This window comes from Panthera tigris, chromosome B3, assembly GCF_018350195.1.
Source record: "Panthera tigris isolate Pti1 chromosome B3, P.tigris_Pti1_mat1.1, whole genome shotgun sequence".
Taxonomy (NCBI): domain Eukaryota; kingdom Metazoa; phylum Chordata; class Mammalia; order Carnivora; family Felidae; genus Panthera; species Panthera tigris.
In genome coordinates this window covers 145,313,387-145,341,202 of record NC_056665.1, presented here as the reverse complement: position 1 = coordinate 145,341,202, position 27,816 = coordinate 145,313,387, and the positions used below count along the sequence as shown (strand labels likewise).

The window sequence follows — 27,816 nt, the reverse complement described above, 5'->3', positions numbered from 1 at the left end:
GGGGGATGCGGAGTGAGCGCTAAGAGAACTTTTGGGGGATGGTGGAATATTCTAGAATAGGATCTTGGTGCTTGAACGTCTCGTGCATCTGCTGAAAAGTCACTGAATTACACACCCACAGCGGGTGAGCCATGTGTACATGAATTCTGCCCCCAAGAGCCCTACTCGCCTCACCCGCCCTCAGTGGTGTTTACCATCTGCTCGGGCCACTCTGGGTGCCCTGTGGGCGCCGGCCCGCCCACCCCCCCCTCCCCCCAGCGCATCACAGCTGCTGGAGGGCAGACCCCTCCGGGCACCGTCCAGCCCCTGCACGTTCGCCCGCAGCTTCTTGAAACCACGTGGCCCTCGATGGGCTGGCTCTGCTCTTTATTGTTTATTGGTCTGAGGCTCTCCAGATGCCAGCCTGGGTGGCAGGGCACACCTGGGGCGGGTGTGGGGGCGCGGGCAGGCTGGCCCTCCCGGGGTGGGCCCTGGTCTCCTCTCGGCCGGCGGGGGCGTGCCTGACCCCGCCGGAGGCAGCGGCGGCTGCAGGCTGGGTCACTCTGTCGACAGGGTGGCGAGGGCTTGGCGGGGGCGGCGAGAACAGATGCCCTCCCGCCCCCAGGGCTGGGTGTGCCCGGTGTGGATCCTGTCTGCCGAGTAGGGGCACCATGGCATATCTGTGGCAATGCTGGCCAGCCTGCCCCTACCCGAGGCCCCAGGGTCCTCCCACCCACCTGTACCCAACTCAGCTACCGCAGGACAGCAGGAATGCATGAACAACCCTATTTCAGTGAAAAAACACTCTCTGCTCCGGCCTGGCGAAGCAGGTTGGGGGGCAGAGCGGGGAGCGGGGGACTGAGGCTCGGTAAGGAGGCAGCGGGCGGGGGCAGGGGCTCCCACGGCTCTGCAGGGAGAGGTCCGCCAGGGCCTGTCTCCAGAAGCATCTGGGCACCAGGTGGCCAGAGGGCAGGGCGCAAGCTTCAAGGTGCCCTGGGGACACAGCCACTGCCCCTCACCCCTGCGGGCGGGTGCTGGGGAGCATGCGGGCGCCGGCGTGGGCATCGGCATTCGGCAAGCAGACCACGAGGGAGCTGGGGCGTGCGGGGGGCTGGGCTCTGGTGCCTGCTGGGGTCTCGGCCAGAACAGACCCAGGAAGCTCCGGGAGGCCCACGGCCCCGGAGGGTAAGGCACAGAGTTTTGGTTCCCCAGGGGCCCAGTCCCAGCCTGGCCCCGGAGGAGCCCCGCTCAACCGCACGTCCGGCGGCCCACGGCTGTGTGGAGGCCGGCAGCGGGCACGCTCACTTGGCTTTGGGCTTACGGCCGAGGCCTGTGGGGGGCGAGAGGAAAGCATCATTAGGAGCAGACCTGCCGGGGACAGCGCCGAGGCACCTGCGTCGGGGTCCCCAGGCTCCTGCTGTCCCATCACCACTGCCCGGTGGGCCCACTGTCTCTGGGTCCGCTCTGACCCTGGGCCCTCGCCCCTGCACAGCAGGACTCTTCCGGGTGCAAGATGCTGGGATGCCCCCCAGCCAGCTGGCTCCTGCCCACCCGTCCAGGCCGGATCTGGGCCCTTAGCACACGGTCGGCCCTCACCGATCCCCGGCACCGCTGTCTCTCCCGGCGCTTCCCCGGCGGTGTCCCTCCTGCTCCCTTACGCTGTCCCCACCTGGACAGTTCCTGCCACCTGCATGCCCCCCCAACTGGCCCTGCAAGGTCCCCGGCCCACTAAAGCCCTCTGGTCCAGGGGCCCTCTCGTGGCACCCTGCCCGACTCCCCTCCCCCCACCCCGGCCACACCAGAGCCAGGCCCGTCCCAGGCCCCCCGAGCGTCTGCAGCAGACTTGGGTTTGGGGAGCATGCTTGAGAAAGACGGGGCAGAAAGGTCGGAAGTCATTCAAAGTGTAGCGCCTGGGCGGCTCAGGAGTCCGACTGTTGATTTGGGCTCAGGTCATGATCTGTTATGACAGCTCAGAGCCTGCTTGGGATCCTCTCCCCCTCTCGCCCTCTGCCCCTCTCCCATGCACGCACGCGAGCGCTTTCTCTCTCTCTGGCTCAATAATAAACATTAAAAAAATAATCTCAAGAAAGGGGCGCCCGGGCGGCTCAGCCGGTTAAGGGCCCGACTTCAGCTCAGGTCACGCTCTGACAGCTGGTGGGTTCGAGCCCCACACCGGGCTCTGTGCCGACAGCTCGGAGCCGGGCGCCTGCTTCGGATTCTGGGTCTCCCTCTCTCTCTGCCCCTCCCCCAGTCGCTCACGCTCTCTCTCTCTCTCAAAAATAAACATTAGATGGGGCGCCTGGGTGGCGCAGTCGGTTAAGCGTCCGACTTCAGCCAGGTCACGATCTCGCGGTCTGTGAGTTCGAGCCCCGCGTCAGGCTCTGGGCTGATGGCTCGGAGCCTGGAGCCTGTTTCTGATTCTGTGTCTCCCTCTCTCTCTGCCCCTCCCCCGTTCATGCTCTGTCTCTCTCTGTCCCAAAAATAAAAATAAAAAAATAAATAAATAAATAAACATTAGAAAGTTAAAAAAAAAATCTTAAGAAAAAAGTCATTCAGAGCATGGTTTCTATCCCAGCCCCACTGCGGGGTGCCAGGACACAGGGCCAGGGGCGGGGGGCGCCCAGGGCACCGCACAGCAGGGGTCTCTCAAAATCACCACCTTAACCAGATAATTGATGTGAAGGTCACTGACCACAGGGCAAATGGCCCCGAGCTCTCCTGGGGTGCTGGGGGTCGGCGTGGGGACCCACGTCCCGTGTGCAGAATTCCTGCCCAAACACCATCGGGAACCAGGTGGGCTGGGGGCAAGGGGAAACACCTGGAGTGAAGGTGTCTTCCACAACCACAATCCCAGAGCCACACAAGACAGACTGAGGCTGGATGCCTGGTCCTGGGTAGGACCTCATTTCCAAAAAGTCCAAATAACTGTGAACAGTGTGACAGGCCTGCCTGGGAACACCTGCCTGGGGCTGCACAGGACAGACCCTGACTCGTCCTGGGGGGGGTGGGGGGGTGGGGAGAAGAGCCTTGCTCTCAGGAGACCCCTGAGGTCAGGTTCAGGGGCCAAGCGTTTGAAAGTCTAGAACTTTCAAATTGTTTCATAAAGTTGAGAGCAATGCTCAAAGTTGGCAGCAAATGCTGATAACTTTGCTATTTTTTGCAAGATTTTGCCATTTCGGGGTGAAGGGTGGGCGGTGTTCATTATGATCTTGCAAACTTCCTGTCGGGTTGACGTTTTTGCAAATAAAATCTCGAGGAGATGAGGAGGCTGGGATTCCTGCCTCCTGTCCCCGCCCCCCCCCCCCCGGGGACGGGGGGACCTGTGGAGGGCTGTGTGGCAGCAGAGGGAGCACCCTGGCCTTTCACTGGGCAGTGGGCACATGTGGCCGCAGGCCCCCAACCCACGGACCACACGGCCCACTTGTCCCCTACACCTGGGGCCGGCAGCGGGGGCGGACCCGGCTCGTAAAGGACACGCCAGCCCAGCTCAGAAAGTAACCCTGGGAGGAGACAGGCGGAAGGCTGTCCCCGACAGTGAGGATAAACCGTAAAGACGGGAGCCCCTGACTTCACTCCTGCCCTTGCTTCCTCTGGGCGCCAGCTGAGGCCTAAGCCCTGGAGCTGGGAGCCGAGCCGGCCCCAGCAAGGCTACAGGTGTGGGGAGAACCAGACGGCCCCCCCCTATCGTGGCACACAAGACCGGCACCCACTGACACAGTCCAGAGCGCAGCGGGGACCCCAGGCCTGTCCGTCTGCGTCTGTGAGCCTGCTGGGCCACATCAGAGACACGGACGGTCCTGCCCGTACCCGGGGGTCCTGGTGCTGTCGACCCAGGAGGTGCCTATCGACCCATTCATGGCTTCCAGGACCTGGCCAGGGAGGGGAGGCCCGCCCGCTCCCTGGAGAGGGCCCGTCACTCACTGCCCCCCAGGAGGACGTGTGGCCGGACCAGGGCCGGAGGAGGGCTGGGGTGTGCCCTGTGGAGGGTCTCACCCGGAGGCTGGGAGTCAGTAAACCCCATGGTCAGCTAGGCTGGTCGGGACAGGGACCCAGCGGCCCTGCTCCCCAGAGGGCACCCGACTTGGTCTCGTCCACCCCGCCCTCTTGAGGCCCCTCTGCTGGGCGCACAGCTCTGAGGTCGCACCCGGCCGCAGCGGGGACACCAGCTAAGCGAGGCATGGCTCCCGCCCTTCCCGAGAGGGGGGGCGAGGCGGAGGGCTGGCAGGTCCCACCACCAGCGGCAGAGGAGGCAGGGGGGCTTGCTGTCAGGCCCGGGGGGGGGGGCGGGGGGGGCTGCAGGGAGCGGGTTAGCGTCCAGGAGCGGCAGGGCCCAGGCCCCGCCTCTGCTCACCGTTAGTGCAGGCACCAGGCGGGGTACGTACCTCACTGAATCACACAGAGTCTTTTTGTTTTATTATCGTCAGAGTCAGGGGCAACCTCTGCTTCCAAATAAGAGAAACGCACTCAACGGCTTTTTCCTGACCCACCCTGAGCTGGGAGCTGGACGCCGAGCCAAACACGGCCGGGCCTCAGGCGGCCCCTGGCTGACGGCCCCACCTGCCACTCCCTGCCTGAGGTCTCGAGAAGTGGTTGCCAGTGGGCCAGGGGCACGGCCACTCGGCAGCGGCCCCACAGTCGCCCTTCCCGCCCGCGGAAGGTGGGGCCGTGGCCTCCTTCCCCCAGGCCGTGGGGACGCTCTGGGGGTGGGGTGGGGGGGGAAGAGGACCACTCGCCCGCTGCAGAGAGAGACTCAGGGCTCTGGCGTGGGACGGATGAGCTCTGACCCCATGCCAGTGCCCCCAGGCCCTGTGTGACCTGCCCTCCCAGGTGCCCTGCTTCCGGGGCACAAAGGATGATGGGAGGGGAGCCCCAAGTTACCTTCCTGGTTCCTCGAGGGGCGCTTCTTCCTTCGCTTGCCTGTCCCCTTCGAGGCTCGCTCCCGGGTCCTGGGGAGGGTGCCAGACCCTGAGGAATCCATCGCTGCGTCCTCCGAGAAGGATCTGTCCAAGGACGTGTCCAGTGCAGAATCCGGAGCTGTGTCTTCCTGGTCCCCGTCCCCGTCCCCGTCCCCAGCCACGCCGGGGCCTGTGGCACCGTGGCCACGCGTGCCTGTAGCCTCCGGCCTGCGGACGGTGCTGTCGGCCTCGGCCAGGCAGGCGTCCCGAGGGCCTGCGGGGTCTTCAGCATCTTGGCTCGACCCCGTGGCCCCGGGGGGCTTGTCACCAGAGAGCCTGAGAGGCTTTAGGGCCTGAGCCCCTCCCAGCACCACCGGCCAGGCCCCCGCAGAGGGCTGGGGGGCCTGGGGGTCCTCTGCGGCCAGGAAATCGCTGGCGTCGGTGTACCAGGAAGAACGCCTCTCCAGGGGCCCGGGCCCCTCCTCCTCCGATGGGTCAGCAGTGGGCTGCGGGCCGGGGGCCGTGGCATCCACGCGGTCCCTGCCGTGGGGCTCAGAGGTGGGGTGGCTGGTGTCTCCTGCAGGGTCTCTGGTGGCCACTGTGGACACAGGACAGGGCAGCTGAGGGTGGGGCCCAACTCCCAGGCCAGCCCGACGGCGCCCCCACTTAGGGTGTGCTGGAGCGGGGGGCCTCCCTCCGTATCTGCTTCTACCGGAACGTCCCCGTTCCGCAGCACCCGCTGCCCCAGGAGGCATCCCTGGCGGCCTCCAGGTGGGGGTTCCCGGAGAACAGCCCTCGGCATCCACTGTCCGCCCCGGGGTGTGGGCCTACTTCACCCCTGTCCCTCAGCCCCTGTGGCAGCCACGCAGAATGGAGTGCAGCGCCCCGCCCCGCCCCGCCCCCCTCAGCACCCCTGAGCCCCAGGGACGGATGTCAAAGGCCCGCTGGCCCATCTCTCCCGCCCGCCTGGGGGCTGTCACACCCGCGGGGAGCTCTCTGTCGTGGCAGAGACACCCCAGCACCAGAAGGGTGAGCCGCTCCTCTGGCCCCACCTCCCACGGCAAGGGAGATGAGGGCTTCCTGCAGGAGGGGAGGCTCCGGGCAGCGAGGAGGGCGGGAAATGGCGATGAGGAGGTGGGAGAGGGTCTCACCAGGCGCCTTGTCCCTCAGGGGGTCTCCGGCAGCCGCCTTGCTGCCCCCCTCCGCGTCCCCTCGGCCACGGGCCGTCTTGCGCAGCTGGAAACCCTTCCTGATGTCGGCCAGCAGGGCATCGATGACACACACGTCCTCCTGCTTCCCGACTCCCCTCCTGACTGAGAAGCCCCAGGGACCCTCAGAGACGCGGCTTGTGGGGCCCCCCGAGCCCGCCCAGGGGACCTGGAGCCTGGAGGCGTGGGAGGTGCCGCCGGGTCTCCAGGGCAGGGAGGAGCGTGGGCCAGATGCAGGCGCGGCCCCGCGGGGGCTCCCTGGGCCCCCAGCCGGCGCCTGGCCTCACCGGGCTTCCCATCCTCGCCCCGCGGCCTGCACGCCTCCTCCTCGGCCAGCTGCTGCTTCCTCCTCTCCGCCTTGGCCGCCTGCTCCTTCCGGTCCTTGTTGTCCTGCGCGGGACCGACACGGAGCCCCGTGACCCCAGCCCTCGGCAGCCGTCCCGCCTGAGGTCCGCAAGGGGCTGCGGGCCCACCTTCAGGGCGCGGAGGAAGAGGTTCCGGAAGGTCTTCATGGTGCTGAACGTGTCTTCCAGGGAGAGCTGCTGAGCGTCCTCACACAGGTAGCTGGCCAGCTGCAGCTTCTTCTGCTCGATGGCCCGGAACACCTCGTCCAGCGCCCGGGAGGCCTCGATGCTGGCCTGGGGGCGTGGGCGCACGGTCACGGCCCTGGGAGGACCCCTTGGGGGGGGGGGCACCTGCCGTCACAGGGACACAGCCCGGGAGGGTGATGGCCGCCGGCACGGGCCCCCACGGGCAGTGGTTTCTCAGTGGGACCAGACAACTGGGTACCGCGGCCCCCGGGGAAAGGAGCTGCCTCGGGACCAGGGACAGCAGCGCCGCCCTGCCGCGGGGCCCCTCGCCCTGGCCCCGTCCTCCCCCACACTCACCCGGCCCTGCCCGTTCCACCCTCCCGGACTGACTGGCCCACTGGCTGGAGGGGCCCGCCCCTGGACGCCACCGGGCCACTGCTCCCCGAGCCCAGCCCCGCTCGCCTGGAGGCGCTGGGCGTACTGCTCCTGCACCTCAGGGATGCAGGAGGACACCTTCCTCTCCATTTCCAGAAGCTTCTTCAGGTTGGTGCTGGACTCCGAGCGGATGAGCTCAAGGTTGATCCTGAAAAGTACGCGAGAGTGCGCTGGGGTCAGGTGACAGCTGAGGTCCAGTCTCGTGGAGTCGGTGGGGGCCTCACCCTGCACGCCCGCGGGGTCACTGGGGGCCCTCACCGCGTACGCCCACAGGCTTCTGGAAGCACGTCAGGGCTCTGGGAAGGGCCAAGCGGTGCTGGGGGGATGTGTCAGGACAGCGACCCCAAAGCCTCGGCCCATCCTCCTAGTCTGACCCTCCGAGAAAGGTTCTGCAGCTCTGGGACCTGACGACCTCCCATAGCAGCGTGTGCCTGGTGTTGGAAGGCCCGGGCCACGCTCCCCAGGGCTGCCCCTCTGGGCCGAGTGACCCACGTGGATGCAGCCCCACTTCCCCGGGCCTCGGTTTTTGCCATCTGTGCAATGGGCCTTGCTCACGGGCTGCTGTGAGGGTCAACCTTATGAAGGGTGGTGTCGCACTAGCCCCTGGTATGCCCACGACCAGGTCACTCCCTCCCTTTCGTGGCCTCAGCTTCCTCCCGTAAATCATCTGGGGACAGGCCATCAGGCCATGATGGACCCGAGGTCCTATCCCAGGCCGAAAGCGAGGGTCCCACGGGCATCTGGGGGCCCGGCCTGGTCCGGCTGCCTTACTGGTCAGGACCAGGGGTGGGGGTCCCGGCGTGGGCGAGGCGGGTGGGGGGCACGTACCCCGCTGCCTGGGAGGGCCGCTCCAGGTCCCTCGGAAGCTGCAGGAGGTCCGGGTGGTTTTTCTCCACCTCCTGCAACAGAACGTGTCCGGTGAGCGCCGCCGCGGCCCCGCCCGGGCCCCCGGGGATGCCCGGGCCCCAGGGGCCGCCCCGCGGGCACACCTCCAGCACGTGGTGCAGCAGCGTCACGCGGCTCTGCTGGGACTTGGTCTCCGTGAGCTTCAGCAGCGTGCTGATCTTGAAGCCGTCGGCGTCCCCCGTGTGGCTGCCCTACGGGGGTGGGGAGTGAGCGTCCTGCCTCCTGGGGCTGGGGGTGCGGCCGGGGGCGCGGCACACTTACATAGTTGAGGAAGTTTCCTATCTTCAGGATCAGCTGGCAGAAGACGGGCAGCTGGTGGCTGGTGAGCAGGCCTGCGGGAGGGCGCCAGGGCAGAGGGAGGGGCGGGTGCTGCGAGGCGTCTGAGGCTGCGGCCTGGGGCCAGCACCCCTCGGTCCCCTCCCCCACGCTCCCTCCCGGGCTGCAGTCCCAGCGCGGACGGCCTCCGGGGCTCGGGGAGCAGGTCTGCCAGCGTTGACACTCACTGAACCCTCACGACCCTGGGGCAGATGACCCCTGCCCCCTTCTGTGGATGAGGGTGCTGAGAGGAACCTTCTAGAAGGTTGTAGCTGTGACCTCCCTGGTTCTCGGCTAACTGTCCCTTGGGGCGTCGGGGAGGGTGGCCCTTCTGGCCCCGTGGCCAAGAAGGGAGTGGGGGGCCACGGCGCGTGTCTCTGCCCTGTGGCTGTGGTGTATTCCCGCTGCTCCCTCATCTGGAGAACGCGGCGAGTATCTGCACACGTGTGTGCCTCTGCACGTGTGCGTGCGTGTATACATAAACACATACGTGTGTACCCGCAAACGCACGCGTGCCTGTGTCTGTGCGCACGACTGCGTGCGTCTCTGGCGGGCGACCGCTCCCTCTCCTGGTGCCGAGCGCCCCGCCCCCACTCACTGTCGCAGGCGGCCAGCACCAGCTGGGCCTTGGGCTGCACCACGTCCAGCACGACGGCCGTGCCCTCACACAGCAACATGCACTCCACCCGCAGCTGGTAGCTGGGGACAGAGCGGGAGATCAGGGACGGGGCCCCCCACCTGCGGGTGGGCAGCGGCTGGGGGCTGAGGCACAGAGCTCGGGGAGGGGTCCCACGGCCTGGCGCTCCAACACGCGCTCCTGGGCCTCAGCAGGACTGGGGCAGGGCCCAGGGATGGCACTTTGGACCAGCTCTGCTGCACCGGAGGGCGGCCGCCTCCCTGCGGGGCACCCCTGGCTCTCAGAGCGGGCGGCTGCACGAGTGACCGTGTGGCGCTCCTCACGGAGTCCTGAGGGAACGGCCTGCACAGCCCCTCTCCCCTCCCCTCTGCCCCTCCCCCACTCGCTCACCAGGGAATGCCCAGCAGGAGGAGGTAGAACTGGTCGGCGTTGGCCAGCTTGGTCCGATCCTCCGAGAATGCGCGCAGGTTTTCAACCTGCAGACAGGAGACCACTCCTGGGGTTCCGGATCCCGGCCCTCCCAGGAAGCCCCCTGCCCTGCCTGCACCTGTGTGGCCCGCTCACGCCGGCGCCCCTCCCATCCGGCACACTCCGCGAGCCGGGAGCCCTCCCCCCCCCCCCCCCGTGCTGCCCCCCCCCCCCCGCCCCCGGCAGGACTAGCAAGTCTCTTTCCTTGACTCACCTCGTGCTTCTCAGGGAGGAGCTTGAGGAGTTGCTTGAGGACCTCCACGTCAAATTTCGTGGTGTCCCCAGCCCGGATCATCGCAGTGACGTCCTCGTTGGAGCTGCAGGTGAGAGGGGGTGGTTGGGATGGGAGGAGAGGGGCCTCATGTGGGCTCCTGGGGACCCTGCCAGTCGGGGACTGCCCTCGGCCTGTGACATCTCCGCTGGTCACACCCGGGGCACAGAGAAGGCAAACCACCTGCCTCAGCTGAACAGTAAGGAGGCCTGGGGCCGACTACCACACTCCTTGTCTGCCAGAGCACCCTCCGCCTCCCCCTTCCAGGGGGCTGCTCGCGACACGGGCCGTCTGGCTCAGGCACCCCAGGGAGCTCCGTAGCCGGAGCCACCAGAGGGGTTCCCCGCGGATGTCTGGGTCTCGAGGACGGAACGTGCAGTTCCCAGAGCGGCCTGCAGAGGGCGCCGCAGAGCCCAGCGGGAGGTGCGGGCGAGGGGGCGGGGCAGGGGCGAGGCCGTGACGCCGGTGCCGCTCACCATCGAAACTGCTTCAGGAAGATGTTGAGGTTCAGGCTCTTCTTGGAGTCCAGGAAAGTGATCTGGAAAACACCCCCGCCCTGGTGTTGGTGCCCGGGGAGCAGCAGAGGCCCCTGGCTGAGCCCCAGCCCGGCCCCACCTCCTTGGGCTCCTTCCTGGCCGGGGCTGCCACTTGCTCCTTGGGCTTGGCCTCGGGGAAGCAGAAGAGCCGCTCGATGCTGGAGAAGTCCGGCTCCACGACCTCGGCCCCCAGGCTGCTCAGCGAGGCCCACATGGAACTGTGCTCTGTGGACGAGGGGCCCCGGTCGGGTTCGCGCCCACCCACCCAGCGGCTTGACGGACGGAGGGGGCGGGGCGGGGCGGGGCGGGGCGGGGAGGCCCCCCCACCCCGCCGCCCCGTTGCTGTCACACCGTATGCATGCGGACGCATACGTGCCCGTGACCCGGCTGGCAGGAGGCCCCGGCCTTGACCTTCTCTGGGCATTGGCACCCAGGGGCCTGGGCGCTGTGGGGCTGTGGCATCGGAGCCACCCATCGGCTTGCGAGGGTGCGCGTGGGAAGAGAGGCCCTCCACAGGTGACCTGTGACCCGTTCCCGCCCCGCCCTGCCCAGACCTCCCAGGAGCTGAGTCCAGAGCAGAGATCAAATGGCCCTGGCCCACACTTGGGGGGGGGAGGGGGGGAGACACAGGGGCCCAGGTGTGAGCACATATACTACCAGTCGGTATCGCAGGCCAGCAGGGCCCGGCACCCCCGCTCGGGCAGGAAGCCGCTCACGGAGCCTGGGGGGCCCTCACCTCGCGCCGCATCAGAGCCGGGCGGGGGCTCACCTTGGGCCACATTGGACGGCAGCTTCTGCCAGTTGAGTTTCTTCATGCGCACAGTGGGAGCGTGCACGCACCGGTGGCTTGGGACCCAGGCGGAGGAGCCCAGGCTGGGGCCCACGTGGGCCACGATGACCTCCTCCACGCCACCCGCCGCAGAGGGGCCAGAGGTACCCGGCAGGGGTGGGGGTGGAGGGGGGCCCCCGTCCAGGCCAGGCGGCGGGGGTGGGGGCGGGCACCCCGTGCCCGGGAGCGGTGGAGGTGGAGGAGGTAAGGCCCCGCCAGAGACAGGCAGGGGGGGTGGTGGAGGGGGTGGGGGGGGTGGGGCCCCCAGGCCTGGCAGTGGGGGAGGGGGGGGAGGAGGAGGGGGCCCGGCGGTGGAGCCAGGGAGTGGGGGTGCGGGTGGGGGCGCTGGGGCTCCCAGGCCTGGCAGTGGGGGAGGGGGGGGAGGAGGAGGTGGGGGGGGCGGGGGAGGGGGCCCCGTGGTGGGACCAGGGAGTGGAGGTGCAGGTGGGGGGGCTGGGGCCTTCAGCTGTGGAGCAACCAGGTCCTCGACAGCGTGCAGGCTGCTGAGGTCCGCCTCGGGCCTCGGGCCCCCCACCCCCGCCTTGGGGGCGCCGCTGTTTTGGGGCACGCTGCCCCTCCGACCCTGGCCTAGGTCAGCCTGGACACTCTTGTGGGCCTTGGTCAGGGCGCTGGGGCGTGGCCGCCCCTTGACGGACAGAAGCCGCTCCATCATCTCCTCCAGGGTGCATTCCTGGACTGGGGAGGGGGTGCCGGGGTCAGGGCCGAGGGCCAGAGGAGGTGGGTAGGGGGAGGTGGGACAGGCGTGGCCACTGCCCTCAGGCAGGGGGCGGCTACCCTCCGGCAGTGGTCTGAGACCCTGCTGGCCGTGCATCGGGCGAGGGGTCAGGGCGGGAGGTGGGTGAGGGCTGTGGGCACCGTGCCCGCTGGGCCCCACCTGCTCACCGTCACTGGCCAGGAGCACGGCCCGGTTCACCAGGTTCTCCAGAGCCTCCCAGAGCAGCTGGCTGGAGGGCAGGGTGGGCTCCAGGTACAGCAGGCCCTGCAGCACGGACAGCAGCTGGGCAGACGCCGGGGAGCAGCTCACCTGGGGGGCAGGGGGGGGCGGAGGCTGGGTCAGCGGGAGCACCTCAGCTTGCCGGGAACGTCCACCCCCTCAGCACTCTGCGGCTTGCGGGGCCCGGGTGATGAGCTGGGTTCACGGTTCCCTGACCGTCGCACCGGTGACATTCGGGGTGAGGCCGCTCTCCGTGCGGGGGCTTCCTTGTGCATTGTGGGATGCTGGTCCCGGCCCCCGTGAAGCCGATAGTGCCCTCTGCCCCACTGTGGCAACCCTCATGTCTCTGGATGTTTCTGGATGCCCCCTGGGGACGCTCGCGCCTGGATGAGAGCCACGGGTTCTTTGAAGGACAGAAGGTCCCAGACAGGGAGGGCCTGAGCTGGACCAGAGATCAGCCTCCTGGCCTCTTGCTGGTCCTGGGGACCCTCAGGCCATTTGGCGGTAGCCAGCGAGCTGGGGCCCAGGACAGTCCAGCTCCCTCTGGGCAGCCCAGGCCTTTGTAATGCTGTCCTCCTGGGTCCTGGGGCCCTGGCTCTGTGCCTATGACAGCCCGGACCTACCGCCAGGCGCCAGGCTCTCCCCTCTCCAGCCCCCTGACCCCTCACTGCTCCCTCGCATCTCCACATCTGGCCCACGGCTCCGCTGGGGGTGGGGCCTACCAGGGCCGGGAAGGCAGCCGTGTCCGAGCCCCGGCGCCCAGGCCACAGTCCCGGGGGTCGTCACCTTGTGGAACACAGAAGTGAAGACTTCCTGATGGTTGTTCATGTCGACGCCGCCGCAGATGCGCAGAAGCTCCTCCGCATCCTCGGCCTTAGCCTCCTCGAAGGCCTCCAACTGGATCAGCAGGTCGGCGTCCTCCAGATCCCTGGGGCGAGGGGGCCGGATGGGCTGAGGCCGCTGCCCCCCACCCCCCAGCCTCCCCGACCCTGGACAGACGCACGGACGACCCTCAGCGTGGCCCACGCTTCGCATGTGGCCAAACCTCAGCCTGGGGCCAGCTCAGCAGCAGAGCCACAGGCCCAGGCTCCTCCCCCTGGCTCCGCACTCCCCAGCTGGCACCCCCGGGGCTGGGGTCCCACCCAGGAGAGTGGTCCTGAGAAGGCCCAGGATGGGGGTTCTCTGCTACGTGGATTCCCCGGCACCCAAATAAGTTTGAATTTCAGATAAACGACCAGTGACCTTTGGCATAAGTATATCCTGTACGACATCTGGGATATACTTACACGGAAGGAGCCCTCCTATTCAGCTAGGGGTCCTGCACTGCATGAGGCAACCCTAGCCTCCAGGGGCAGCTCCAAGGCCCCAGGCAGGGAGACCCCGCAGCGTGGCACACTGCGTTGTCAACCGGCCTGGGTCCAGCGGCAGAAGCCCTCTCCTGCCCCTCTGGAGGTGCTGTGTGGGGCCCAGGGGAAGGCGAGCCTGGCTTTGGGGGACGGTGCAGGGGACTCACCGCAGACGTGTCAGAATGTCCAGCAGCTGCAGCCCTGGGAAGGGACAGGAGGAGTCAGCAGGCCTCAGAGGCTGCTGCCACCGGCCCCCCCCACCCCGACCCCGGTCGCTTGCACCTCTGATGCCTCTCCTCTGGTCTCCCCCTGGGCTTATTCCCACCCCCCGGAAGGCGGTGCCATTCCTAAGGCACCAGGAACACTCTGGAGGGACACGTGGTCGCACCCACTAAGGGGTCATCCCACAACTGGTAGGACCGGAGCTGGGGATGGGCGTCAACACCGAGAGGCCCCGAGTCCCCCGAGGGGGGCAGGTGGGGGCCGGCTTCCCAGAGCCTTCCTCTGGGGTCCTGGGGCGGGCTGCGGGCGGTTACCGGTGAACTCCCCGCGCAGCTGGGTGCGGGTGCGGAGGTCCTCGGGGCCCAGGATGATGGCATTGATCACACTGAGCAGGGTGACGACATAGGGCACGTTGTCGCTGTCCGAGAGCTCATTCATGATGACGCTGAAGCGGTACTGTTGGCTGCACACGGTCTGCAGGGCGGGCAGGGGTCAGCACGTGCCCCGGGCCCACCGAGGCCCCAGGGTCCCCCGAGGCTCACCTTGTAGTGGTCCAGGGCGTCCAGGGTCAGCATGTGGCCTTCGGGCGAGTAGATGCACAAGGCAGCCAGCAGCTCAAACACCTGCTTCTTGACCATCACGTTGGATGTGTCCAGAGCTGCCGAGGGGCGGGGGATTGTGGGGGAGTCTCAGCGGGGGCCCAGGACCCCAGGCCCGGCTCCCCCTCTCCCCTCCTGGCGGCTGGTCCCCACCTGGGCCTGAGCTGAACCCACACTTCCGCAGGTGGACACCAGAGGGCGCCCTGCACCGGCACACCGGCCACCTCCCGGGCTGGCCTCCCCAGGTGCCCAGACCCGCCTCCGGGACCAGAGAGGCAGACCCCGCAGGCACGGGCTCACAGGCGGGGGTCCACTTGGACTGGGCCTCAGTTCTGAGAGGGGTCCCTGTTGGATCTGCCGAGGGCCACGCTGGCACATGGCCCTGGGCCGAGCCCATGCTTCCATCAAACTCAGTACCGACTGTGCTTGACAGCCCGGGATGCCCCCTCGTCCTCGTGGCCCCCTGCCTCCCACCTTATCCCCGAGCTGGCACAGGGGGCACAGCCAAGCCCAGGCTGGGTAGGGCAGGAACGAGGTGGCCTGTGGCTTGTTCACCCACACGGGCACTCCCCCACCCCACGGGCCGACTCACCCGTCACTGGCCCCTCCTGGAGCCCCAAGCATCGTGGGGCCCGGGTGCTGCCACGGAGCAGCACAGCCTGGCAGGCAAGGGACACACAGTGATCCCTGCTCACTAAGGGCCACCTGAGGTTGCTCTCAAGGGTGGAAGACTAACCCTGGGCGCAGCCTTGGGAGACTTCCTGGAGGAGGGGAGCGGGAGTCAGAACTTAAGGAGTCAGGGGCGCCTGGGTGGCTCAGTCGGTGAAGCGTCCGACTTCAGCTCGGGTCATGATCTCGCGGTTCGTGGGTTCGAGCCCCGCGTCCGGCTCTGTGCTGACAGCTCAGAGCCCGGAGCCTGCTTCAGATTCTGTGTCTCCCTCTGTCTCTGCCCCTCCCCCACCCATGCTCGCTCGCTCTCTCTCTCTCTCCCCGTCAAAAATCAATAAACATTAAAAAAAATAAAAAAAAGAACTTAAGGAATCAGCAGGCACACAAAGGCAGAGAGCAGCCTGAGCTGGAGGTGAAGCCCCACGTGGTGGGAGACGGCACAGAATGGGCAGGGGCAGGGGTGTGGGGGAAGGTGGAGGAAGAGGCCATGGGCTCAAAGGGCTCGGAGCCAGGTGGAAGGCAAGCGGGACTCCAGCCGCCAGGGCCCGGACCTGGGTGGCGGGAGTGGTGTAGGCAGAGCCCGGGGGGGGGGGGGGGGGGGGGGGGGGGGGGGGAGAGGGTGGGGCCCCAACAAGCGCAGGGCTGGGCGGAAAGGCCGGGCCGGGTCACAGAACAGACCGGGCAGCCAGGTGCGGCCGGTGGAGGACCAGGGCTCCAAGGTCACCTGGACGTCCCAGACCTGGGGCCGATGCGAACCCGGTTCCTCCTCCGGGAAGCCCTCCCAGCCTGCCCAGCCGAGCTCTCTCCTGCGACCCCAGCCCTCCCGCCGCCCTCCGGGGCCTGGGGCCTCACGCAGAGTTACCAAGGGGCTGGCCGGCTGTGCCGGCCTGGCCTCCCGGCAGCCCGCGGCTCACCCAGGGAGAGCTGGCGCACGTAGGCCTGGTTGCTGAGGATGTACTCGATGCCCCGCTGCGAGTTCAGGACGGCGCGCACGCAGCTGATGCAGGTGAGCTGCAGGAGGGCGTCGGCGATGCGGGCCACCCCGCGGCCGGACAGGCGCGCCAGGGCCTCGAGCAGCAGGTCCAGGCCGCTCTGCTCCAGGAACTGCACCATCCAGCCGCCGTCGCTGCTCTCCAGACGCTTGCGCAGCCCCGAGTAGTTGACCACGGACGGCATCTGCAGCAGCCGGATGCACAGCTCGGGGTCGGCGCTCTCCAGGTTGGCCTCCGTGGGGTCCGAGTCCTGGGCCCCCAGCTTCTCTTTCAGCGCCGCCCACTTGCGCTGCGCGCCCTCCCTCACCGACATCTTGCCGAACTGCAGGGCCGGAGGGAGGGGGGCGTGAGTCCTGAGCCCAGCTCCGCCCCCCGGGTGCCCCACCGCTGGAGAGGCCAGGGCGGGTGCGGGCGGGGGTCCCCCGCCTCAGTATCCCCACCCGCCCACCGGGTTTGCCCTGCGGGGGCGGGGGGGGGGATGCTGCGGGCAGACCCTCGTCCCGTCTGAGCTGCCACCGCCCCCCCGGCTTCCTCCGTGCCAGGCGCTCCTGGCCACAGCGGCTGGGCTGACAGCAGCGCCACCCCCCCCCCGCCCCGCCCACCCTGTCGAGGCGGCTACACCGGCAGGAATACCACTGACCCAGCAGTGATGATGCAACAAAAGTGGCGTCTCGGGGCTCCCTTATCTTGTCCCGGGGCACTTCCCCTGCCCAGTGGACAGGGTCAGATAGGGACAGCGGGGCAATTCCAGGCCTCAGGCGTGTGCCGGGGAAGGGGCTGACTGGAGGGTCATGCCCGGTGCTCCCCCAATCGCCGGCCCTCCCTGCGGGGAAGCAGCCTGCCAGGCCCTGGCTTCCGCGGCCCTGCGTTTGCCAACCAATGTGGACGGAGCACCGGATGCCCCCTCACACACACCTTTCCCCTAAAGAGGACGGGCTGTGCCTCCGCCCTCGCCACCCCCGGCAAGCCCCCCTCCTCCGGCCCCTCGGTGGTGACGCCGTCCCGGACCGCGGCCTCTGGGGACCGGCCTCAAAAGTCAGGGGCAGCCCAGGCTCTCCGCGACCATGTATGGCTCAGGTTTTATATTTAGAGCCTGAGAAGGACAGCACGGGGCTGCCGAGAGGGAGCCCGAGGACCAGAGCGCGGCAGTACCGTCACGCCTCACGCCCGGGGATGCCACAGCCCTCCAGCCCCCCACCGCGCCCACCTGACGGGACAGGAACGGGGGAGGCACCCAGAGAAGCGCGGTCACATGCCCACCGCCCCCCCGTTGGAAAGGGCAGGGCTGAGTGAGACTGGACTCCGGTCCGAGGGGGGCTGGGAGAGGCTGGCCGTCCAGCCTGGCCTCGATCTCAGGGCTGCGGGACCCGGTAAGTCGGGGGGAGACCCCACGGACCATCTGAGGTCATATGTAGGAGATGCAGGCCGAGAGGGGTCGAGAGCCCAGGGGCCTGTCCCAGGCCTGGCTCTAGGCCCTCTGTGCTCACTGTGGTGCAGCTGGAGGCCTCCCGCCCCCTCTGCCTTGGTGACTCTTGGGTATTGTCCCTTGTGCTTCCCGAGCGCCCCCCCACCCCCCACTGGCATGGCTGGCCTGGCCTTTCAGCAGCCCCTCCTGTTTGCAGTGGGTCCAGACCCCCACCGAGCCCCTTATCCTCCTGCCTGGCTGACTGCCCGACAGGCCCCTGGGGTCCCCCAGCGGGGGGGCCGGGGGGGTGAGGAACAGCTCTGGGCCCACCGGCCACTCGAGCCGTCTGAGCCTCCTTTCCTCGCCTGAATTTCTGCATCAGCCTACTGGGGGCATCCCGAGAGGGAGTGGGTGCGGTGTCCTTGCAGGGGGGTGGCCGGGTGGCGGTCACCGTCCCCCAGGAGCCCTTACAGCCCTCCCTGTGACCGCACAGCCCACCTGCTCCCTCAGGCCCGGCCCTCTTATCCCCTCCCTCACCGTCCACTCACCCAGATGCGCAAGACCTTCCGGCTGCCTCTGCCCACCCATTCCAGGCCCTGCCGCGGGCCGCCCCTCACACTCTCCTGGCTTCTCATCCCTGCTGACCGCTGCCGGCTGTGGCTCTGGTCCCTCCTGGGCGGCCTCCTGGTGGCAGGGGAGGGGGCCGCTCCCACCACCACGAAGAGCACAGCAGAGGGGCCTTCGCACACGCTGCCACGCACCTCGGGTGCTGCTGCCTAAAGACGCAGCCGAGACTGACCCTGCCTTCCCCGCCCCCACCCCCGCCCCACTGGCCCAAGTCCCTGTTTCCCTGGCACAGGCTGAGTGGCTGGAACATGACCTCTCCCAGGCCAGGCCTCCAGCATCCTAAGTATCTTCCCCCCCAAGAGCCCCAGGGGTCCCTAGATGCAGAAAACAGCCTCTCAGAGCCAGCCTGCGTGGCCCAGAGCGCCCCACCGGGCTCCTGGCGGCCACGGGCTCTCCACCCCAAGGGACCCCACCTGTGGGGGCTCCCTTGGCCTGTGGGGGTGGGGTGGGTGGGACCACAGCAGCAGGTGACCGGCCCATCCACCTGCCTGTCCACGAAGGATCCTAAGCTGTGTGCCCCGGAGCTGAGTTTCACAAGCTGGCACCGGGCTGTGGCCCAGTATGGAGAGGGCGTCCAACTAGGAGAGTGAGCTCAGCTGTGGGTAGGGATGACTTTTCTCCCTCTGTGATGCCACCAGGCTGCCTGGGCTCATCCAAGGCCCACCTGCTTAGGTCCTGGGTGGAGGATGACTCCCTAGAAATGTTTCAACTGCCTTTCAGGATGAGCTCCTGAATACACGGATGGACGGCGGCCAGACACCAGGACAGAACTCCGACCCACAAACTGCAGCCACAGCCCAGGAGGAAGCCCGCTGTCTCCCACAGCAGACCTGCCGGAAGTCGGACCTCGATCTCTGACGCACAACCACCCTGGGACAGTGTCCCACATGGCCGGGGCTGGATGACGGCTTCCACAGTTTTTGTTGCCACGCCCACCTGAGGACCAACCAGAAAGCCGAGCGCACTCCCCAAGCGATCACGCGGGCTGTCCCACTTCCCCAGGCCCCCAGCCCCTCCCCCGGGTGCCCCTGAGCCCCCCTTTTTCCTACAACGAAGCTTTCTATACATAGAAAACACTTTCACATATTAACATATACATGCTACAGAGCCCATGTATGTACTACACGTATACATCATATACACATAGATATACGTACTACATAGTGATAATTAACGCATGTATTCTATACTATGTACATAGGCTGCACATGTACGTTAATGCACATAATATTACACATGCACAGTAAGCATATATCGTGTAACGTGTATGTACTACGTGAATACCTCATATGTGTGCACATGATATTACACATACATGGCAACAATTATATATAAGAAGTATAGATGTGGGGCGCCTGGCTGGCTCAGTCAGAGGAGCCTCTGACTCTTGATTTCAGTTAGGGTGGTGAGTTCGAGCTCCACATTGTGTGTAGAAATTACTTAAATAAATAATTTTAATAATAAATAATTATACAATAAAAATTTTAAATAAAATAATTTTTAAAAATGAATGCTTAAAAAATATGCACCGCACGCATACATTATACACGTACGTCCACACTAACAGCGAACATATATACATGGAACTAAAATACGAAGTGCTCCCACCCTCCCGCCTGCCTCGAGTCTGACAAATGCGAGCGGTGACCAACTCGCTGCCTGAAGCGGCTCAGAATAAACAGCTCTTTCCCATCCGGATGGCGGTTGAGCATTTCCGCCCCGAGCCCCAGAGGGATTCGGGAGGACAGCGAGGGGACCTGCGTGGGAGGCAGCATGCTGGGAGCCAGAAGCCAGGCTCCTGGGCTTGCTCGCTGGCTGTGTGCCGCGGGGAAGTCCCTCTGCCCCTCTGTTCTCCATCTGTACAGTGACGCTTGCTGCGGGGCTGCCAGGGGAGAAGCTGGACCTGGTGGGCAGGGCGAGCGCCCGGGAGCGCTGTGGCTGTGGTAACGCCGTCCCCGGGCGTCCGGCCCTGCCCGACTCGTGGGCCGAGCGGCGGGCCCCCAGCCAGGCCCGGCGCCGAGACAGGGCGGGGTCGCAGGGACCTTCCCAGACTCGGGCCCGCCGGGCGGGGCGTGGCCAGCCTGCCGGGGGCGGGGCCACACGCTCAGGAATGCGCTCTCGGGGCCCCCACTCGCGCGGGGGCGGGGCCAGCGCAGGAATTTGCATTCGCAGAATTTTTGCAGCCAGCACCGCCCGCCGTAGAGCACGAGGGTCTCCAGGGCCCGAGCCCCCGGAGGGGGCTGAGGCCTTACCCTGGACCTAGGGCAGCTGGGAGGTGCCCCCTCCCCAGGCAGTCCGTGCCCACCCCCCCCAGCCCTGCACCAGAGGGACTCCGCAGAGGAAGGCGCTGGGGCTCCCGCAGGAGTGTGATGTCGCCCGAGATTCTCCAGCGTTCGAGTTTTTCTACCAATAACGTGGGGTTCCCACTGGGGCGGGGCCACGCCTCCCCCTGCAGACTCTGACTCCCGAAGGCAGGGTCTCCCTCCGAGCTCTCCTGGGTCAGCCCACGGCTCACGCGCGTTCACGGCCCGCGCTGCTGACTCGAGGACCTGGAGGAGACTGGACGCCGGTCCTCCTGGCCCCTCCTCGCACACCCATCTGCCTTTCTGCCCGCACCTACATCCCGGCGCCCACAGGCCCGGGCAGCTGTGCTGACTCACGGCAAGCCACCGCCCCTGCCTGTCTGTCAAGCTGTGTGCGTGGGGGCGGGGGCAGGGTCAGAGCTGCCCCCCCCCCCCCCCCGACCTCAGAGACCAGCCCCTGCTATGCAAATAGGGAAACCGAGCCTGAGCGGGAGAGCCTCCTGAGGCGGGCACCGGGCACCAAGCCATGTCCTGGGCACGGCTGCCGGGAGGCCCCTGCATGGGCCCAGGGGCGGGAGGGGGCTTCCAGCAGCGTGCGGCGGCGGGGAAGCCCGCACTAAGTGCCGGAGTTCGGCGCCCTGGAGGAGGGGGTTTGGCCTTCTGCTCCTTGATCCCTGCGAGGGCTGGAGGAGGGGCTGGGGGCCCTGGGCGGGCCGTGAGGGCCAGGGAAGGCACAGGCTGGGGACTTGGGCACCTGTGAGAGGGGCGGCCCTGCCAACATCCCCACCAGGGCTGGGGTGCTTCTGGGCCCAGAGCCAGTGAGGGCGGGGGCGGGGTGCAAACAGCGAGCTTGCCTTCCTTGGGGAAGGCGGGTTAAAACGGCAGGAGCGGGGTTCCGGAACTGGAGGCAGGGGCTGCCACACTGTATTTTTAGCTCCGAATTTTTCCACTGCCTGGTAACCCTTGGATTGTGTTTCCAGCGGCAATTCCCCCGGAGTCCAGGGGCAGCCGGGGCCCTGCAGGGTTGGGGAAGCCCCTGAGGCTGATCCCATTCTCCTCCCTCCAAGACCTTGGTTCCTTCTAAGCCTCGGGCACATACGACCTTACCCACCAGGCTGCAAGCCCCCAAGGGGCTTGGGTGGGTCACCTGCCCTCGGGCTCATCCCCGGTGAGGGTCCAGTGCACAGTGGGCCTTGGGGAAGGAGGAACAGCAGAGTGCCGACCCATCACCTGCCCACCCGCAGGCAGAGTGCAGAGGACCTTGGCCAAGGGGCAGAGTCCTCCCACTGCCCGCGCCCCCCCCCATCCCCCCCCCATGGTCTCATGCTCCAACCCCCTGCTGCCTGCAGTCCCAGCACGGGGTGCAAGATCCATGCCTCCCAAGCCCTCACCTTGAATGCCCCGCTGTGTGTGAGGAGGCCGGCCGGGCCGCCGGAGCATCCAGCAATAAGACAGAAGGGGCGGCTTGCAGGCGGGTGGGCGCCAAGACCTTCACAGCAGTGTTGAATTAAAAACAGAGACAGGAAGTAGGACACCAAGCCGTACTGTGTAGGATTTCAACCATAAAACATATCACACAAGACACACGCCTGAATGCTAACAGAAGTTGCATCTGGGGTGAATGTGGTCTTTGTCATAATTAGAAAGACAGAAAAGGCCCCAAATCTCAGAGGGAACAGGGCTCAGCTCAGGTCACCAGGGAGGCCAGGCACTGTGCCACCAGGATCTGGGGCAGGTGGGAGTGAGGTCAGACACAGAGCCCAGGCCGGGCCTGTTTGCATCCTCCGTGGGTCCCACCCTCCTGGGTTAGGAAAGAAGCCACAGAAAAGGCTGCCCTGGTGTGGGGGATGGACTTGGCAAACAGGAAACGCCTGTGCGGGGGCGGGGGGGGGGTACTGCTGATGCTGCCCCTGCCCCACCCCTGCCCCTCCCCTATCCCTCCCCTGCCCCTGTTCCCTGGGAGGAGGTTCTGGGACTGGGCTGGGGTGGTCTGGGTGTCCCCCTGACCCCAGCGGATGGCTTGCTGGGTGGGGAAGGACAGGAAGGGGTGGAGGCACCCACGCCAGGAAGCCGAGCTTTCGCTTCCACCTGTGCTGGGAGCTGGCAGGGACTGGGTCTGCCCTCACCTCCTGCTGTCACCAGGCCTCCACTCCCCCAGCTGCTTGAAGGGCAGGCCCAGTGGGAGTCCCTGGAGGGGGCTGGTCCCCTCTGACACTCCCAAGGGTCTGGTCCAGCGCCTGGTGGCCGGAGGCGTGAGGGGCGGGTGCCGCCCGCCTGCCTCAGCACAGGAGGGCAGCATGGGTGGCTGAGGAGGACAGCGGCGGCCACCGCTGCCTTCTGTGGCTGAGCCAGTTCCAACAGTGATCGCTGGAGGACAGTGACAAGTACAGACCTGTGTTGCCTGTGAGGAACCGGAGGCCCCCACGTGGCAGGGTGGCCTTTGACTCTGGGGCTGCTGGACCGCCCGCAGGCCCCGTGCCTGGCCACAGCCTCCGCCCGCAGGGGCTCTGCTGGGCCACAGGAAGACCTCCGGCCACCAGAATCCCTCCTCCCTGGGTTCTGTCCCCCAAGACCAGATGCAGCTCAGAGATGCCTCCTTCGGGAGACCCCATGTCCCTCCTCTGTCTCCCTGCCGTCCTCAGGAAAGGCCTCTCCCAGGCTGGGAGGACACTCGGTGCCCAGGGAGAAGGGCTGGCCATAGACTTCAGGCTTCGGGCCCTGCAGTGTGTGCTTGCCGAGGCCTCGGGGTGTTGGGGTATGGCTCAAGACTGCCCACTGCCTGCCCCGGCAGTCCCTGCCCCTGGCCGTCCTGGTCCCAGCTGGAGGCTTCCTGCCCAGGAGCAGGGAGGACAAAGCAGCGGGTTGAGGGGGGGGGGGGGGGAGGGGCCGCCCGGCACTACCAGGGCCCTGAGGGCAGAGGACGGCTCAGGCTCTGGCTGGGATCAGGCTCCGCCGCTGGCTGGCTGTGTCCCTTGGACCAGCCACAGGACCTCCCAGAGCTCTGGCCGCAGTCCTCGAATGGGGATGCGCGGGTCAATGCCAACCCCTGGGCCTGCTGACAGAGCAACAGGCACCATCCGTAAGTCCCGGGAATGCGCCGGAAAGCACCGTGCCCAGCTGCCCACCCATCCACTGCGCCCCCCGCCTGCTCCTCCTCAGCCAGGCTACCAGCGGCCGACATGAGCTGAGATGCAGCCCCCACTGGGCAGCCCCCCACTCGGCAGCCCCGGGTCGCCTGGCTCAGGCAGCCAGTGCCGGCAGCCTGGCCCGCGCCGGTGAGCGAGACCCAGTGTCCACCACAAGACGCCCCCCCCCCCCCAGGTATTTCTTGCCAGTTGCGCAGGGCCAGGCCCATCATGGGCTTGGTTTCCTCATCTGTAAAAGGGCCGGGATTTTCTCCGGGGATGCTGGTTTGGCTGAGCCAGCACTGCCTGCCTGGCCTGCGAGGCCCCTCCTGGGTGGGACCCCCCACCTCCTCTTACAGGTGATCTCCCGGGTCCCACCTCTGGGCGTCCCTCCTATCACTCTGCCACCTCCGGGGGGCGGCCCCCCACTCCCCCGCCCCCACCTCCACGGCAGCCGGCTGGCACCAGGCAGGGGCAGTGGGGGCCTCCAGAAGGGCGGGGGTCCCGCCCCGGCACTCCCGTCAGTGCGGGTGGGAGGCGGGACAGGCCGCGTCCCCTCCCCGCCGCCGGCCGGGCCAAGAGCGGACAGTTGACCTCCCTGCGGCTGTTCGAGGACGGCGGTGCCAGGCTGTACTTGGAGCGGAACCGGGCACCCGGGCACGGGGACCCGGATGGCGGCGGAAGCAGGCCGCACACTGAGGTCACACCCAGGGCCAGGCACAGTGGAGAGACTGATGCCCTCTGACACAGCTGGCCAGGGCCCCTGCTGGTGTCCACACCCACGTCCACCAGTACTCCGCAAGGCCAAGATCGAGCTCAGAGACAGAAAGCCCTGCCCCACGGGCTGTGTGTGTTCGTGTGTGTGCACGTAGGGGTGGGCACTGGCTGGCCCGGGCATGGTGGGGACTGGGGCAGTGCAGGGAAGCCACCACCCGGGGCTGCATGTGTGTCTGGAACTGGCCTCCTCCTCCCTGACCCAGCATGCCCTGGGCTAGCCACAAGGCTAGGCTTGGAGGTTCGGCCTCAGCGGCACCATCTGCTAAATGGGAGGCACGGCCTGCCTCCACCTCCCCAAGTGTATCTCCTGGCTGGTCTCTCACCCACAGAGGGCCCCACATGATGGCCCTCAGCAGCACTGCACACGACTCCTTGCTCACGTCGGCCCCTGCCTTCCCTGTGGGGTCAGCCCAGGCCAGCCTCATGCGAGCAGGTGGCCCTGGGTCCACCTTCCCACCTTCCAGCCTCTCCTTTCCCACGTGGGCCCAGCTCACAGGCAGGGGCGCGGTGGAGGGTGCCCCAGCAGCACACGGCGGGGAGGGTGGCCTGGCCGGGCAGAGAGCGCACGATGTCCTCAGGTAGCTCGGTGGCCTAGTCCTCCCAGTGCTGTCACCACCCCCCTCCTGCCCCACAGCAGCTGCCTGCCCACGTGCGCTGCTAGGGAGTCACCCAGGTGGGTGCCCCGGGGCCTGCCCCGTCCCTTGTTGGGAGGCCAGAGGGTGCTGCTGGGCCAGGACGAGGCTCTCCTATTCCCAGAGTGGTGGTGACGCGGGACGGGGGATAGCCTTGGCCTCCAGGTGCTCACCGGGGCCAGCCAGTCCTCACCCTGACCCCAGGAAAGCACTTTCCGTACGCCTGCTCTGGCCCTCTGGAGCAGTGAGGTGAGCCCAGAAGCCCGGGGCACACAGTAGGGGCTTTATAAATGCATCTTGCCAGAGTGACACCACAGATTCTACAAGCCAACAACCCCGTGCCTCAGTTTCCTCTTCCGTGAAACAGATGATAATCACAGTACCCGTGCCTCACTGGTTAGGCGTGAGACTTGGAGGCCGTGGGGTGGGTCCATTCACTCCTTCGTGCATTCACCCGTTCTGCACACAGACTCCACTCAGGACCCTGGGACCGCTGCAGTGCACAGGCCAGACTCGGGACTCGCTCTCAGGAGGTTCTGGCAGTGCACCCGGCAGAGGGGAGGCCCCGGGCAGCCGCACAGCTTCCTCAGTCACACCTGGGGAAGGTGCTGTCCAGCGGACAAGCAGCGGTGGCCCCTGCTGGGGGGACGGGCCCACCCTGCCCCCTGTCTTGCTGCCTGGCCCAGGAGGAGGAGGAGGCTGGCGGTCCCGGAGCGAGAGCTTCCCTCGGTCTGGAGCTTTCTCTGCGCGCTGGGTAGGTGGGCAGCTGGTGAAGAGACTCCACGCCAGCTCAGGACTCAGGCTGTCTGGTATTGAGAGGTGGGCCCGGCAGGACCCTCCTTGCTAGGGGTGAGGCTGCTGGGGGTGGGGCCTCATGGTCAGATCCTCTCTCACACGTCCAGGGACCAGGCGCTTGCCCCAGCACAGGCACTCCTTCCTTTATAATGGGTTGAAACCACTTTCTCATCTTGGACACACAGGGTCCCCCAGGCCTGGCTCCTGCTTGGCCTCAACCTTCTGTGCCGGGCCCAGGTCCCCTGGACCCACTTCTGTCCACTGCCTTTCCCAAGCCACTGTGTCCACTGGGCCTTGAGCCAAGCAACTGCTAGACCCCTGCTGGGGTGCAGGGGGGAGGGGGCCAGGCAGCTGAGTCAGGCCTCACCCCTCCAACTGTGGGGGCACTCTGCCTCCTGGTTCCTCCTCTGGGTGCCTCAGAGGGTGCCCACACCCCAGGCCGGAGCCAGGCCGGCGGCGGCGTGCCCTGCACCTGCAGGCAGTGCCCGCCTGAGGTTATCCAGCTACCATCCACCCCTCCCCCGCCCTTCCGAACCTGCTAACTTTTCCAACCTGGAATCAACTGCGCTTTGAGGAAAGGCGAACGGAGTCTATTTAAGGTGAGGAGCTCGCGATCCCGGAAGGTGAGGTGTTCGCAATTAGCTCCGACAGCCGTCAGCACCTCCACAAAGTGGGGGGCCCTCACCTGATGGTTAACTCTTTGCTGTAAATGGCTGGGTCCCAGGAGGGCAGCCCCACCTGATCACTCGATCCTCTGGGTCCTCTGCTCTGCAGGGCCCCTCTGCCTGTCTGCTGGCCCCGATGACCTGTCCATCGTCCCTGAGCCACTGCGTGGGGCCGGGACGGGAGACAGGGGACAGCTGGGGGCTGCTACCCCAACTTGGCTTTTTAAATTGAGAGTCGATGCTCTCCTGGTGAGGGATGGGGACAGTGTGAGGCCCCAGAGCCGGAACCAAGAGCCGATACTGGACACGCTGGGACGGCGGCACCCTCTCCCCCAGCGCTCCCTGCCCTGGACAGCACGGTGAAGGGGGTTAGGGCATTCGCTCTGGGTCCAGGGAAGAGGTCCACACCTGAGCCACCGTCCCCACCGTCAGGGTACAGATGGAGAAACTGAGGCCCAGAGAAGGCAAGCGTCCTGCCCAGGTCCCACTGCCAGGTCCCGCTGCCAGAGGGAGCAGGCTGGTGGGAAAGGAGTTTCCCCAGTACAGCTCCCCTGTGGGTGTGCCTGACCCGGGCAGGGTCGTGGCCATCTTCGCCAGTCGGGGTCTCCGTGTGTCACAGTGGGGCACTAACGCTGCGGTCACAGCTCCGGCCCCCATGCAGCCTGGGGCCCTGGGTTACAGAACCTCAGGAGGCTAGGCAGTCAGACCCCAGCCTGAACGCCACGGGAGCGGCTGCAGGCTGATGGCGCCTCAGGTCCCTCCCCAGGAAGGGGGTCCAGGGCCGGGACTGGAGGAACAGTGGGGGAACACAGAACCGGCCTCCCACCGGGAGGAACCCAGCGCAGTGATGGGGGCTCTCGCTCCCCCAAGGCCTGCCTGCGGGGTGCCAAGGCCCCGGGTGCGCCCAGCTGCTCCGCTGCAGCTACAGACACAGCAGCACTCGCGGGACCCCCGGCCCGTGCGCACCTCGTGGGGCCACCGGACTGCCGACCCGAAGTTGAAGTTTATTTTCCCAACTGTGGCTGATTCATGGTCAGGATGTGGCAGCCGCGGGAAGGGGAAATTCTGCTGGCACCGGGCGGGGCGCTGGCCCGGCTGACCCCCGGCCACCACCGCGGCCAGTGCGTTCCAGCTGCGTCTCCGCGCGGGGGTCGGCAGTCAGGGGTGGGATGAGCCCCGGGGGGGGGGGGGGGGGGGGGGGGGGGGGGGGAGGGAGGGGGACTCCTGGGGCCCCGCCCGGGGGCAGGGAGCCGGGAGCCCGCCGCCTTGTGCCGCCACCCGGGGCGCACGCCGCGCTGCCCCAGCCCCCCTCCCCAACCCCAAGAGCCCCCTCGCTCGGACTCAGTTTCCCTGCGGCTCCTGGGGCGGGGGGGCCCAGAGGCGCGGACTTACCGGGCTGGGGTGCAGCGGCGCTCACTCGGGTCGGGCCAGGGGCCGCGCCAGGCCGCCCACCGCGGGCTCCGCACGGCTCGCACCGGGTCGGGCTGGGCTCGGGCTCCCGCTCCGCGGGGCGCGCGGAAGAGGAGGTGCCGCCCCGCCCCGCCGGCATGCGGCCACGTGGGGACCGGGCGCGCCCGGGGGCGGAGTCGGGGAGGGGTCGCCGGGAGGCCCCGCCCACCCCGCCCGCGGCCCGCGCGCTTTCTGGGGATCTCCTCGCGCCTGGAAATTCCCCGAAGTCGCCCCTTCCCCGCCCTG

General features: G+C 67.3%; 1 protein-coding gene across 4 annotated transcripts; it reads right to left on the bottom strand.

The window, feature by feature from the left end:
• Positions 1-349: 349 nt before the first annotated feature.
• On the bottom strand, positions 350-27,630 carry INF2 (inverted formin 2). Of its 4 annotated transcripts, none has more exons than XM_042990706.1 (23): positions 27,514-27,630; positions 15,715-16,114; positions 14,075-14,190; positions 13,847-14,006; positions 13,478-13,511; positions 12,751-12,892; positions 11,913-12,054; positions 10,950-11,705; positions 10,260-10,405; positions 10,121-10,182; positions 9,588-9,690; positions 9,296-9,381; positions 8,867-8,967; positions 8,215-8,285; positions 8,037-8,144; positions 7,876-7,946; positions 7,075-7,195; positions 6,556-6,720; positions 6,370-6,472; positions 6,026-6,187; positions 4,858-5,472; positions 4,362-4,418; positions 350-1,309 (listed from the first exon to the last, which is right to left on the bottom strand). In XM_042990706.1, the coding sequence occupies exons 2-22, from the start codon at positions 16,103-16,105 to the stop codon at positions 4,363-4,365; spliced, it is 3,711 nt and encodes a 1,236-aa protein (XP_042846640.1). In that variant the 5' UTR covers positions 16,106-16,114; positions 27,514-27,630; the 3' UTR covers positions 350-1,309; position 4,362. The 4 variants fall into 4 exon arrangements, with proteins under 4 accessions (XP_042846640.1, XP_042846642.1, XP_042846643.1 ...); XM_042990708.1 differs by lacking the exon at positions 27,514-27,630 and adding an exon at positions 21,519-21,616; XM_042990709.1 differs by lacking the exon at positions 27,514-27,630 and adding an exon at positions 16,286-16,350.
• Between the last annotated feature and the right edge of the window lie 186 nt (positions 27,631-27,816).

Coding starts and splice junctions, on each gene's coding strand:
- INF2 (XM_042990706.1), bottom strand. CDS start 16,105: ATGTCGGTGAGGGAGGGCGCGCAGCGCAAGTGGGCGGCGCTGAAAGAG. Junction 9,691..10,120: donor TTCCTGAAGCAGTTTCGATG/GTGAGCGGCACC, acceptor TCTCACCTGCAG/CTCCAACGAGGACGTCACTG. Junction 6,721..7,074: donor AGTACGCCCAGCGCCTCCAG/GCGAGCGGGGCT, acceptor CCACGCCCCCAG/GCCAGCATCGAGGCCTCCCG.